At 41.3% G+C, this 14,423-nt stretch overlaps 1 protein-coding gene across 2 annotated transcripts in view; it reads right to left on the bottom strand.

Moving 5' to 3' along the window:
- PLEKHA8 (pleckstrin homology domain containing A8) overlaps nt 1–14,423 on the bottom strand; it is a 384,133-nt gene that overhangs the window by 313,552 nt on the left and 56,158 nt on the right. Inside the window, exons 2-3 of one of the 2 annotated variants that reach the window (XM_044066846.1) lie at nt 11,802–11,877; nt 5,756–5,911 (exon numbers count right to left, since the gene is read on the bottom strand). In XM_044066846.1, the coding sequence (XP_043922781.1) occupies nt 5,756–5,911; nt 11,802–11,832 (187 nt within the window). In that variant the 5' untranslated portion in view covers nt 11,833–11,877. The remainder of the gene's footprint in view (nt 1–5,755; nt 5,912–11,801; nt 11,878–14,423) is intronic. The other variant, XM_044066845.1, reaches the window with a different exon arrangement.

Raw genomic sequence — 14,423 nt, forward strand, 5'->3', positions numbered from 1 at the left:
ATGGGGGACTGGAATTTATTTTTTTATTTATTTTACATTTGTTGACCGGGAGAGTCCGACTGGATACATGTCCATTTGCAGCAGAGGCCTGGGGAGAAAAGCTCCACAGATTAAGAACAAACAACTATGAGATTTCTACATAGCAAGCAAGTATTCATAGGAAAACACATGATTTTACAAGATTCCATAGTTTTAAAGTTACAAAGTACAGTATTCATTGGTAGTCACAAGTTTTAACAAAATTCCATAGTTTAAGTTAGAGTAAAGTAGTACTTAGAATGCACTGGTTTCCACTAATAACACTGACTGAGACAAATTTAAGTAAAAGGGGGTTGGGAGTGGATGTTTGAGTTACTATTGTGAGATGTAGTTGGGTTTAAAGTTGGAATGTGTACAACTGCTGACTGCTGGTGTGGATGTTCGCAGGTGAGGCACTATAAGGAGGAGTTACGATTCTTCTTGAAGGGATAGAAGTGAAAAGGAGCACAAAAGTGGGTCAGATGGCTAGTGCGAGTATGATATGGGTCAAACTGGTGGGTAGCAAGGCCATAGCCATGAGAGTTTTAGATGTTCTTTTAGTAGCTTTTTGACTGTAACTATTGAGTTGGCTGAGGTAATAGCAGAAGGTAATGAGTTCCAAATTTTACTGATATAATTAGGGAAGAGGGAGTCACCTGGTGTGTTATTGCTTTTAGTCACCTTGATTAGTCTTTATCAATAGAGCGAAGTTGTCTGGCATTAGTTTGTAGTTTAAGTAGATTAGATAGTGCTGGGAGTTTTTTAAGGAAATAGTAGGAGTTTCTGGGCGAAAGAAAGCTGATGGAATGAGAGGAGATTTGTGAATTCAAGCCAGTTAAGTTGATTTAGTGAATGACAGTGGTGTGCACGGTAGGAGGCACTAGTAGCAAATTTGGCAATTTGACTGTAGCAGATGTTAAGCTTGGCCATTTCAGTTTTGGGTAGGTTGGTGAAGATGGGAGTGGCGTAGAATAGTGTGTAGAGATGGATTTGAGCTATAGTTATTCTAGCAGGTAGGTTGTGTTAGAAATGGTTTGTTTTTATAAAGACTGCCCATTTTTTTGTGAATGCTAATTGTTTGATTTATATGTAGATCAAACTGGAGGTTGTTGTCAATGGTCACTCCTAGCAGTTTAGTATGAGTGTCTGGAGAGATGATAGTCCCATCTCTGGACACAATATTGAATGTGTTGGGCATTGAGATGGATTTGTTTGGTTTAAATAGCAACAATTTGGTCTTTTTGGGATTAAGTAATAGCTTTTTTTTTTTTTTAAGAAACCAGGTTATTTGGAAGGATTTTTGGGTAATGGAGAGGAGTTGTGGGTCATTGGCTGAGCAGACTAATGTTGAGTCATCAGCATATTGTAGAACAGTTGCATCTTGGCATATGATGTAGAGATCATTAATGAAGATGGAAGATGATTTGCAGCAGTGATGATGTATTGGGGGGGATATAACAGGGTAGATTTATGAAAAAAATTATGAAAATATTTGGCATGGAGGATGTTAATTTAGTAATAGGAGTTTGGAGTGAATTTAAAAAACTGGGCAAGGCTAAACAAATTATATTTCACAGAAACGAATGCATTTAATTCAAAGTTTTGATATGTATCCAATAACCATTTCAGATCATGCACCAATAATAACTAAAATAAAAATGCAGGGTAATGTTTCATGTGGATGTGTGGATATGTTTTAATCTAAAAGAAAGCAGTAATAAAATTAATAGGGAGAGCTGACTGTCTGCTGGCCATTTGTTTTGAATTTGCCTTGGGATTTTTTGGCCTTGCACCACACCTTACTCGTGGATTCAAAAGGTGACATTAACAGAAGAATGATGATCCAGAGGGAAGCACCGTCATTGGTGGGTCTTGATGCAGAGAAAGCATGCAACAGTAAACTGGGATCTTATGAGAAGGGAAATGGAAGCCGTTGCATTCTTTGATAAAATTAAGGTCAATTGGTATATAGGAGGGATCAGAAGAAAATATTAAAGTGGGTGGGTTCCTCTCTGATAAGTTATGCTTGAGCACAGGAACCATGCAGGGGTGTCCCTTCCCCTGTGCCAGTGGTTGGCAAATAAAGAAATTAAGGGACTTTGGTGCAGCAGTCAAGAAAAGCTGGCTTTACTTGCAGATATTTTATACCTGATAAAAGCAGAAAAGGACATTTCAGTATATGTGGAACATTTTGAGATAATTTCAAATATTGTCAGGATAATAATTTTATCATAGGAAGATTCTAGGCCAATAGCCCCAGGGCCCTTACAAGCCTAGCCAAGTTCAACATGTGTTCAAGGGTGTCTGGTTCAAGCAGACACTATAAATCAGCACCTGTTACCCCTGTCCAAGAGGGACACAGGTGAGATCCCTGGGGGAATTTCTGGTTACCCACTCAATTGTCCAAACTACGCTTAAACAAGGCCAATGAGGAGGTTTGTTTAACATGAACAGGAAGCTTGTTCCAAAGGTGGGGCAACCTCTGAGACAGATCTGTCTACAGTAAGTTCTGTCAATGTCACATACCAGGTTAAGGTCCTTTGAGCAAGACACCATTGTGCCATTTCACTTGTGAATGTGCAGCATTTCCATTAAAGCTGGGTCAGAGATTGCTCTATATGCAAGGCACAGGTCGCCCCTGAGCAGGCTGCACAACAAAAGTGACAATTTCAGTCTGTCTGCTTAAGTCAGACCTTGAAGACCTCAAATCTTCTTTGTAAGAAACCTTTGTGGTCTCTCCAATTGCTGCAGGTGTTTGGAAAGGAACATACCAAAGGGAGCATTGTACTCATGTTGTGTGGTCCCATAGAGGCTGCGATTTTGGCCTTGGACAGGGCATTTAAGACCTGCTCCTCAGGGACACTAGGTGGGAGACATGTGTTAGGGATGCTTTGTGGTATATATGTGGCTGGGACAGGGCAGTGAAGTTTGCACTGAATTGTCAGCCAACAGGTTTGCTATATCCACAGTTTCTATATGTAGTACTATTAACTACAACTTCAGTGCAAATCTGGGCCTTACTTTTGAGGTTACGGATGTAACTAAAGAATGCCTTGTGGTTATCCTTGGTTAGGGAAGCTAATTTGGATTCGTAGTTAGCTTTGGAGGAATTCACTAGTAATCTTAAGTTGAGGATGGAGTGTTTCCAGTTTTGAGACTGTTCCTTCCTAGTCTTAGACAGCAATTTCTTTCTCCTACTATATAGCCTATTAGTGGTAGTCGTCCACCTGGCAAGTTTGCTTTTCCTTGAAGATCTTGCTTTGGTTCTAGCAGGTACAGTACAGTCAACTGTACAGGCGATTGTATAAATCATTGGTATATAACTCAGCATAGGTGTCTGTTCCATCAGTGCGGGGAAGGGCTATGAAGCTATTTATGCTGTCACTTAAAAGGTTGTAGTTACCTGCGGTGGTGGTGCTGCAGTAGCGTTGTCGCCTCACAGTAAGACGTTGTCCTGTTTGATTCTCAGCTAGAGTGTCTTCTGTGTGGAGACATGCATGAATGGGCGTGCCTTCGTTGAAGGTTGTGCGTCAGGGCTGGCAACCTGGCACGTAAAAATCTACTGCCAATCATTAGCGGATCGGAGTTCCGCTGTGGCGACCCCTAACCGGGAGAAGCCGAAAGACTCAACTTAACAGGTTGTAGCTGGCCTTGGAGAAGTTTAGTCCAGTTGTTGCTGGGGTGGGGGTGGGGTCTTGTGTTAGTTACTTTTATTGAGACTGATTTGTGGTCAGATCTCACCAGGGATGGCCACACACTGGGGGGGGGGTGCAGCAGTCCCCCATGTTGGTGAGCACAAGATCCAGGATGTTTGAGCCCATTTTGTGTTGTTTCAACTAGCTCGTCCAGTGCACTGGAGTTACAGTCCAGGAACATTAGGGCAAGTGAGTGATAACATTTATAATTTACCCAGTCAATGGATGGGTAATGAATGTCACCCAAAACCAGGGTGTTTGGTTGTATCTTGATTGAAGTGACAGACAATCGCAAGAACTCACTAATGGAGCACCAGCAGAGTACGAAGGGAAAATTTGCAGCAGAAGTGTTTGCATCTATAACCGCCAACGGTGCCCACTGCTGCTGTGCAGTGAGCTATGCGCAAACAAGCACAAACCCGTGCAAACAAGAGCAAACTGATTTACACAGATTAACCAATAAAGAAAGCTGAAAACGGAGACCTATCCCATCAACCTTCCATCAGATGAGTTCTAACTGCACACTCCTGATACTAGGGTCCAGGGGAAACCTCTCTAACAAAAGATGGCCTGGTTTAGTGCTCAAATTCAATTCAGCAGGTCTGACTCTAGTCTATGCTACAACAAACAAAGTGCAACAATTTCAGGAAAAAAAAACAGTTCAAGTAAGCAATGATGGTAAAAATGCAGTTCAAAATGGCAATGTACAGTTAAAAATTCTACTTGAGAATTAGAGATCAGCAGATTGCTTGGACTGATCAGATAAATACAGCAGAGCAGTAGCTGGTCGCCACACTGTGTGGAGCTTTGCTAAAACAGGCTCAAACCTGCACAAACACGGTGCTTATGTAACAAATGAGAGCAAACATTTATACAACTTAACCAATAAGCAAGCTCAAAACTAAGCCCTGTTCTAGCAACCTTCAAATTGGACAAGTTCTAACTGCACACTCCTGCCACTAGGGTGCGGGGGACACCTCTCCAACAAAAGATGGCCCGATTAAATGCTCAAGTTATATAAACAGAACTATATTCAGCAGTTCTGAATCTAGTCTATGCTACAGCAAACAAACTGCAACAATTTCAGAAAAAAAAAGGGAATACCTATAAATTATATACCCGTACATAAAGTGATTCAGCAATACCTATATTTATGGGGACATGATAAAATGAAGCACTTAAGAGTATGGATTAAAAATAATTCTGTTTAGTCTTTTCCCACACATCCTTAGCCTTCTTAACAAAATATAATACAAAAACTGAGATACTGGAAACTCTGTTTTATGGATAGCATGATACAAGCAGTGAAAGTGTTTCTAAACTGTCCCTTTAGCTTTATACACCAGCCAGGCATAATTTTAATAACCAGAGGAGACGTTGTGGACAGCAAATCAATAAAGAGTTGAAAGGATTTTATCTAGGAGGGGAAGATGGCAAGAGTCAAGTAGGATAAGCTGATCCTTCCAACAGGACAAGGTATTTTGGAATTACCTGATTTGAAGGGGTATTTCAGAGCTACAGATGTAAGGCTCCTATATATAGCATAAGCAGAAAGATATAATTTAAAGTAGAAAGAGATGACAAAACAGGGGAGAAGCTCAACAAAAAAGGACCAATTGGGATTTTGGATGCCGATCCTTAAGAATTATAACCATACAAAATATTAAGAGTATTTTCCACTACTTTATGAATATAAGAACTAAGCAAACACAAAAATAGAGAAAGGAGATACTGCCAATAGGGGATGATTGCAATTAGGGATACAGACAACAGGCAAGAAGTACCTGGAACTTTCTGGAGAACTTGCAAAGGAATCAAGGTACTGGGAGCAAATAATTGGAGAAGGAAAGGTAATTTACTTTGACTCAATGACCAGGCAGTCAAAACTGCTATATTATAACCATTTTATTCTTTTATTAAACTACCTTCGGTAGTAGTGACTGATACTATTAAGGCTGATGTAGTCAGGAACTCTCAAATATCTGGAGTCTACGAAGCCATTCTGCTGACGAAGAACTATATCAGCATGCCTCATGGCTTACCTTTTTCTTTCTTCATTCTTCTGTCCATCAGACATGCTTTGGCTGATCCCAGAGCAACCAGCCACTTTTGCCTCTCTTCCGCATTTATAGCTCTCAGATAGAAGTGTTGCTGTCTGGGAATAGTCAGATCCATTCGAGTGTTATCTCTAGTATGAACTGAAAATAGTGGAAAAAAAGTCAAAGCAAGTTCAAAGTGCAAGGCAGAGTTACAGCAATGATGCAAGAAAAAACAAGCAGCTTCATAAAGATGCAGTACACTTTCTTTGCAAAGTTTTTCCTCAAAGTACCTTCCTTACATATTTCTAAAGTAGATCTCTGCATGGACCCAACTCTCATGCCCGTTTTCATGAGCATGTCATGGGAAAGTTTTGTCTACAAACCAAAAGTGTACCATGGTCAACGAAATTATCCTGCCTTTGGTGTCAAAACTACATCTGTATGTTAAAAACACTTTTAAAGGGTAAACTGCTGGCAATACTTGAGAAACTTATTCTACCACTTTTACAGGACAGCTAGTAGAGATCAAGTAGCAGACAACTTAGAAATCAGAGGAAACACTGCAAAGCTCCCTGTAGTAGCAAGTTGTTTCAATTCTCTCAGGTTATAGTTTGGAACCATTCAGTTATACAAGGTCCAAGTCTTAAAACTTCACTTGTGTGATGAAAATACTATAAACACTGTAAACATTGGATTTTACTGCATTGTATACAACTACTTGCTAACCAGTCATTATGTCTTTCTGTTTTGGCTTGAGTTGCAACTAAAAAGGGTCCCTGGACCATCTCAGTTAAACGAGAAGCAAATACAATTTAAGGGACAGTTACATTACACAGTCAATTACAGTGGGACTGAGAGGAAGTGCCCCTATTTGTACTCGGATTTTTTAAGCAACAGCATTTTCAGTTAGTTTTGCCTGCTTAGTAATATAATCAACGACTACATTTTTGTCAAACTGAGCTATATCCATATTCTTTAAATAAAAAAAAAAATAATGCTATAACTTGTAAAAAAATACAAGGCAGATTTTTTCAGATTAAGCTCAATTAGCTTCTGTAATACAATTTCCTCTACATTGCCAACTATATCAAATATAGCCTGAAAAATACAGTCACAAATACTTCTGTCTAGATATTTTTTCCTTATTTGGTTTTCCCAAGTGTAGGTATTAAACAGTGTAATTGTATGTTTAGCACCAGTAATTACCCATTGTTGTTTCGTGGTACTACTATTAAGATCAAACGCAACACTTAACATTCATAGGTAGGTAGCATGAATTGTCAAGTGTTTATATTAAAAAGTTGCAACCTTCTGTACAAGTCCTTATGTACGCAGGTCATCACCAACAATCAGAAATACATGCACAAATGTCATTCATTAACCTTACTGCAGTTAAATGACTAAAATAATGCTACCATCTCTCCAAAAAAAGGTGGGATGGGACAAAAAATAAACAATCAATTTGTTACTCACTCATTCATTTGGGTTCCCTGTGACAGATCTGACCATCAGCTGACTGCCAATGCCCCTTCTTCCCATTCCACTACCATCTACCACGAAAGGCAGAGCACCAACCCCCAAGACTGTCAGCTTGCATATTGACTGGCAAACATATTATTGAGCAGGGGGCACAGAAAAAACTAAAGTCTCCTGACAGGTCATCTGTGCCGTCACAGGGATTTTATGCCCAACTTTATCCCCACTGACAGATCAATATGCAACAGCATACAATGGGCACATGCCTGTACTGGCAGCACAAGGAAAAGAGGGGCATTCAAGTAATGGAAATTCATGACCTCACTTCCGTTGCACTGCTTCCCAGTCTTCACACACAGTGATACCACTACAGGGCGATCTCTCCCTGCCAAAAGATAGGCAAGCCTACCCCCCCCCCACTCCAGGCTCTGATTTCTCAGGTCATTGAACGATTCCCAGTCAATAGTGGCACAGACAACTTTCTACTGTGCCAATGGACCAGGGAAAAAAGTAAAGATTTTGAAGTTAGGCGGAACATGACGCCACCATGCTCTGCCAATTTGTGTCAGATGAACATAGTGCAGGCTAATTTACCGCAAGTTAATTTCATATAATAGGTTCATAGGTAGGTACTAGGCTATCTGCCCGAGGGCATTTATAAGCCTAGCCAGAGTGTGTCGGCTTTTGCCACCCCATTGATTAATTAACAAATCCTCTGTCAAGCAGAGCCAATGAAGTGATCCCAGGGGTGTATTTTCTGTTACCCATCCACTCGTCAAGGTTTCTCTTGAAGAGTGCTAGTGAGGGGCTCTGCCTGATGTAATTTGAAAATGTGTTCCAAAGCATGGGGAGTCTCTGTGACAGGAATCTCTCTCCAGCATGTTCCATTTATTGTTGTGGCGAGGTTTAGCTCACTAGAGCGCGTGGCTCGCAGTGACTTGGATTTCTTTAGGTGGAGCATGTCCATCAATTCTGAGTTGGACATGCTTTCTAAGTCAGGCAGAGATCACCTCTGAGTAAGCGATATGCCACGGAGTCCAGCCAGAGTTTTTTCAGGTGGGCTGCATAGGACATACGTTTGAGGCCAGTAATCCTCTTGGTGAGGTACTTTTGTGGTATTTCCAGCTGTTGGAAGTGTCTTGTGAGGTACATCCCAAATGGGGCATTGTACTCTATGATGGGTCTAATGAGTGACGAGTAGAGGGGCACTATAACCTCTATTTCTAGATGCTACCCATTAGTAATTAGATGGGCCACATAGAAGGATTTCCTAACTACTTTGGCAATATGATTGTCAAAGGAGAGATTACTATCTACCTGGGTCCCCAGATCTCTTATTAGCTCTTCTGTATTAAGGGGGCTGCCACCTATGTGGTAATTCGTGGGGGTTTTGTTTTTCCCAAATGGGATGACTATGCATTTTTAGGCATTTAGCTTGAGGCCATGACTTTGACACCAGGTGTCTGTCTCAGTAAGGCCCTTTTGGAGGATGTCCGTGTCAGCCGAAGAGTCAATTATGGCTCCCAGTTTGCAGTCATCGGCAAACTTGGTTAGCCATAGTCCTCCTGTGTTTGCCTGTACTTCTGAGAAGTATATGCCGAACAGTAGTGGTCCCAGGACCGAGCCTTGTGGGACACCACTTGTGACTGGTTTAGAGTCGGACCTGGAGCCCGCTATTCTTACTGTGTGAGTTCTGTCTGTAAGCCAGTTGGCAACCCATCTCGTGACGTAGGGGTTTATGTTCAGCCTGGTGAGTTTTTCTGTAATACCAGAGTGGGGAATGGTGTCAAAAGCCTTGGCGAGGTCAAGGTAGGCGGTGTGAACCACCTTTCCCTCGTCTATGGCCTTGGTGACGGTCTCAAAGAAAATCAACCAGGTTTAGTAGACATGCTCTGCCCTTAAAGCCAAACTGGGTCGGGTCAAGTATTTGGAGGTTCCCAATGTCTTTGTTAACGAGTTCCACGATGAAGCGCTCCACAGCCTTGCAGACCAGGCTAGTCAGGCTTATGGGGCAATAGTTACCAGGGTCAGTTGTGGCCCCTCCTTTGTGGACAGGAATAACCACTGCTGTGCACAATTCTATGGGCATGTAGCCTGTGGAGAGGCTGAGGATGAACAGCGTGTTTAGGTGGGGGATTAGTTTGTTCTGTACTTCGTGCAAGACGCAGCCTGGGACACCATCTAGTCCCACTGACCATCTGGTCCCATTGGCTTTTGAAAGGGCTGTTTTCACCTGTGCGTCTGATTTTTGGCACACTACACTTTTCCGGTATTGTTGTGGGCCCTTTTGGAGGTGAGAGAGGGGGTGAAGTTTGCACTGATCTATCTGCCAGGATGTTGGCAATATCAATAGGTTCAGTATATTTTGTGCTATTTTGCACTAGTTCAGTGCATATCTGTGAGTTGCCACTCAGATTCTTAACATAGCTTAAGAAGGCTTTGTGGTTATCTTTTGAATCCTTGACTATTTTTCTTTCTAAGTTAGCCTTGGATGATTTCATGAGGGACCTTAGTTTCTTACTGATACTGATCAGGGATGTCTTTCCTTCTTGGGATTTGCTTTTTTTCTGAACTAGTTTCCTCCATCTATTGTATAGCCTGTTTATTGCAGGGGTCCACCAAACTGGTTTCCTTCTCTTAGAGGAGTGAGTCTTGGTTTTGCTAGGGATGGCATGATACATGCATCCTTGTAGGTGTTCATAGAGTGCATTTGTAAAGGTTTCTGCATCTTGGGCAGCATTATCCTTTAGCGTGGGGGCTGTGAAACTTACCACCTCTGTTAAGTAAGGTGAAGTTTGCTTTAGAAAAATTTTTTACTGTGGTTTCCTTAGTTGGGGGTGGTGGTGGGGTGTGGACAGAGTGATTAGTTTATGGTCTGATCTAACCAGTGACGGGTTGACCTCCGGTGTGGAACACCTGTCACCCATGTTGGTGATGACCAGGTCCAATATGTTTTCACCTCTGGTAGAAGAGTTTACCAGCTGATCCAGGTCATTTGAGTTTATGAATTCCAGGAAGCGCTGGGCCTGGGAATTTGTACTCTAGTAGTTTTCCCAGTGAATGGGAGGGTAATTGAAATCGCCCAATATCAGGGTCTTCGGTAGGACCTTCATGTTTTCCAGTGTCTCCAGAAAGGTGGAGTGGTGGTCCTGGGTCATAGAAGGTGATCTGTAGCAGGCCACAATTTGCATTGCAGATTTGCCCGATGTTAGTTGCACATGGATGATCTCAGAGGTATCATGCTGCACTCCACATCTCCTCTTCCCCTGTTATTGTTACTATTTCTTTTATACTCCATCACAGAATTGTTGCTTTACACTCCATGTTTTGTCAAAGAATTTAAAATTTAACATATTGGACAACTCCAGCCCTGGGTTAGCATTGCTGCCTCACAGCAAGAGGTTCTCCAGTTCGATCCTCGGCTGGGGTGCCTTCTGTGTGGAGTCTGCATGTCCTCCCTGTAGCCGCGTGGGTTTCCTCCGGGTGCTCCGGTTTCCTCCCACATTCCAAAGACATGCTGTAGGTGGATTGGACACTCTAAATTGGCACTAGGCGTTGAGTGCATGCATTTGTGTGCCTTCTGTGGAAGGTTGGGCACTGGGCTCGCAAATCCACACTGTAAAACTCCACTGCCAATCATGAGCAGACAGGTGATCCACTGTGGCGATCCCTAACCAGGAAAAGCCGAAAGAAGAAGAAGATGACAGCTCCAGCCCTGAAAGATCTCTTATCTCCCTGCCCATCTTTCACCTATGTGAACACTAGTTACTGCAACTGGGTACTGCTGCCGATATCTTACTCCTAGCACCAACTTAGGATCCACTTTAAATGTTTCCATCTTGTGAAGTGTCACAAGACATGCTTTTCCAATATCTACATAGAACAAATTAAAGTTTAGATCAAACAGCAAATCCCACCAAGCAGGTTTAGTTTTTGTAGTTATACCATCACTTAAGGAACATTTGTAAAAAACAAATCAAAGCAGATTAACAACAAAAAACAGTACTACACAAATATGCAGTACAAACATCAAAATAACTAACAAAAATTCAGGGCTTCTATCAAAAAACTAATTCATCCAGGCCATACATCCACCCAATCACCAAACACCAACAACTCAGAAGTATAGCATCCCAAATCAATTCCTTTTTCATAAACTCTATTCTCTCACTAACAGAAAATAAAAATAGCTTGCCACAAATTGATCATCCTGCAATCGATGACTCCCCTACCCCACTCTCACTCCAACCCATCCAAACATGTAAAAATAAAGTTATTGAGTAAACTTAAACCTACAACTCCCACCTCAGATAAACTTCAGTGTGACTACCTGAAAATAGCAGCTGATGTTGTCTGCTATCCAGTACCAATGCTAAATTAACAGATCCATCACTGAGCAGTTAAAATCCTAAAATTTGGAAAATCTTCCACGTTACCCTCTCCACAAAGGATGTTCTTCATTAGAACTTTCCAGCTATAGACCAATATCCATACTGTCCCCTCATTCTAACATTTTAGAAAAATGCATCTACATACAACTTATGCAACATTTACTAACCAACAAGCTCCTTACCAGCATACAACATGGATTTCGGCCAGACCATAGCACCACCACGGCCCTCCTTAACTTCATCAATACAGTACAGCACCTAAAAAACAATGGCCAAATGGTTGTTTCAATATTTCTAGATATGTTAAAGGCATTTGACATAATGTCCCATCAGCAACTCTTACAACAGTTTGTCATCCCTCAAAATATCTAATACTCTCTCATGGTTCAAAAGCTACCTCTCTGACTGCCAACAAGCAGTCAAATGGCAAGATGACATCACTTCTCTACTTCCATAACAGTAGATGTTCCACAAGGCTCAATACTTGCACCTTTACTTATCAGTCCTTACCAAGAATTTGCAAACTAACCTCGCTACCATAATACAATACACAGATGACTCAACTTTCATCTGTGCTGCACCCACCTTATCACATCTACAAGAAACTACCCAAAGATCATTCTTTGCCATTGAATCTTTCCTAAAGAAATATCAACTCATCCTAAACTCAAAAAAAAAAAAAAAAAAAAAACAATGCTCTGCCCCAACCATCACAAAACAAACTACTGTAACCAGAACTTCAAAATCATCTCATCCAATCAAACAGTAATTGAACCCATCCAAGAAACCAAGTTACTAGGTATCACTATTGATAAGTTAAAATTCAGCAAGCACATATCACAATCAAAGACTCTCATTAAGCTAGGTTCTCTTTATAGGTTAAAACCATATCTAACCAACATTAACAGATAAGCAATGGCGTGAACCATCCTACTATCCATCTCTCCATTCTATGCCTCCCCAATACTGACAAACCTTAAGAAGGCTGACTTAAGTAAACTTGAAACATGCTATCACAAGATATCCAGATTTGCCACCAACCTTCCCCACACAGCACATCACAGTCATGCTCTTAAACAACTCAACTGGTTAGAACTTCCTAACCTCTCAACTTAACCAACTTACCCTAACCCACTCATAGAATACCTACCTAACAAAATATCCAGCCCTACACAACCTACTTCAAATACACCTAAACAGCAGGACCCTCCCCCCCCCCCAGAGATCCTCTGATAAACCAATACTAAAAGTCACAAAATCCAATAACAGCTTCAGAGACTCAGTATACTTTAACAACATCTCCAAAGCATGGAACTCTATTCCCTAGAACATACTAAACATAACAGACCCAGCACAGTTCAAAACCCTATTAAAGATTCACCTAAAGGACAATTGGTTATGCTCTTGTTCCTCACCATGCAGAACAAACCTTTTTCCACACTTTTATCACTAATTTTTTGCCTCAGTCTTTTTCTCACCTCCCCATCCTTTTCAACAGTCTTATGTACCCCAACCTACATCTTTGATGTACATAACTCCGTTAATTGTAAGTTTCTTAAAAGTATTTTTTAAATATTTTGCTAATTGTTATGTCCTGTACTACAGTTTTCTGCCCTGCTCAGTTTTTTGCAATGCATTGTTTTGAGATGTCATGCTGTTTTATGTGGAGCTTTTCTCCCTGGGCCTCCGCTGAAAGTGGGCATCTAGCCCAGTCAGACTTCTCCGGTAAGTAAATAAGTAAAGAATTTGTAAATAAAGTAAACAAGCAAATAGATTCTTTCACGTTTTTGCACCTAAATGTCTGGCTTATAATTTTCAGTCAAGGGTGGTGAGCCATGACACTTCCCATCCCCTCATACAACACACATCAGTACTAGATTGCACAACCCCAGTAACCCTGTTAACACAAGCAGAGTGTATATGCAAAATCATAGTCATAACCTGACCATAATGAGTTCTTAAACCCTAGTCTGATATTTAATCTATACCTCAGTGTGACTCAGCATGGCTTCTTGCTACATTTTCCAAAGAATGTCCCACAGAGTACTATAACCGCAGTAGAATTTGCAGCTAATGCACTTCCTCCCCCCGGATGAAACAGGTAGCTTAAGACCACTCAATCCTACCTTCCTACCCCACCATCCAAGTATGCCCAAGCAGTGTATTCAGGACAGCACCTACACCAGTGGGACGGCTATATCAGTGACAGTTTCCTCTATGAAAGTGATACGATAGATATTTTATCCTGTACTTTCCTAGAGGGTGCATATTATAGGTTTCCTTTTTTCCTTGTAATCCAAACCTTTTCTCCCACAGCAGCAGCTGAAGTTACAAGTACAACAACATTTGGACTTGCAGCAGTTGTCATACACAGTCATGCATGCAGTACCAGCTACTTTGAACAATATGGCAAAGTGGGTACCTATAAAAATGTATAGCTGTTAAAGGAACTCACTAGAATAACAGACAATTACTGTCCTCTTAGTAATAAGTACTTACTGCTCCCTTAACTCATTCGGCCCTGAGCAGGTAGCTAATTAATCCCTTGCTTCCTGAAGTCTCAACACTAGAAACTACTTGCTTCCTGAAAGGTTTTCTCCCACAATCTATTCAGAGTTTACCTTGTATGATTTACAGTATCTCAGAAACAATGCAATTAGTGTTATGTGAAGGAATGGTCACCTATCCTATTGGCAGTGCCACACAGTGTATCCACAAAGCCATGCCTCCTGTACTGCAGAACAAGCTCACAATGCAAAGTCCCCCATATGTTCACATAACCCAAAACAAACAATTGTATCATT

Source organism: Protopterus annectens, chromosome 3.part1 (genome assembly GCF_019279795.1).
Source record: "Protopterus annectens isolate FY-2018-M chromosome 3.part1, PAN1.0, whole genome shotgun sequence".
NCBI lineage: Eukaryota > Metazoa > Chordata > Ceratodontiformes > Protopteridae > Protopterus > Protopterus annectens.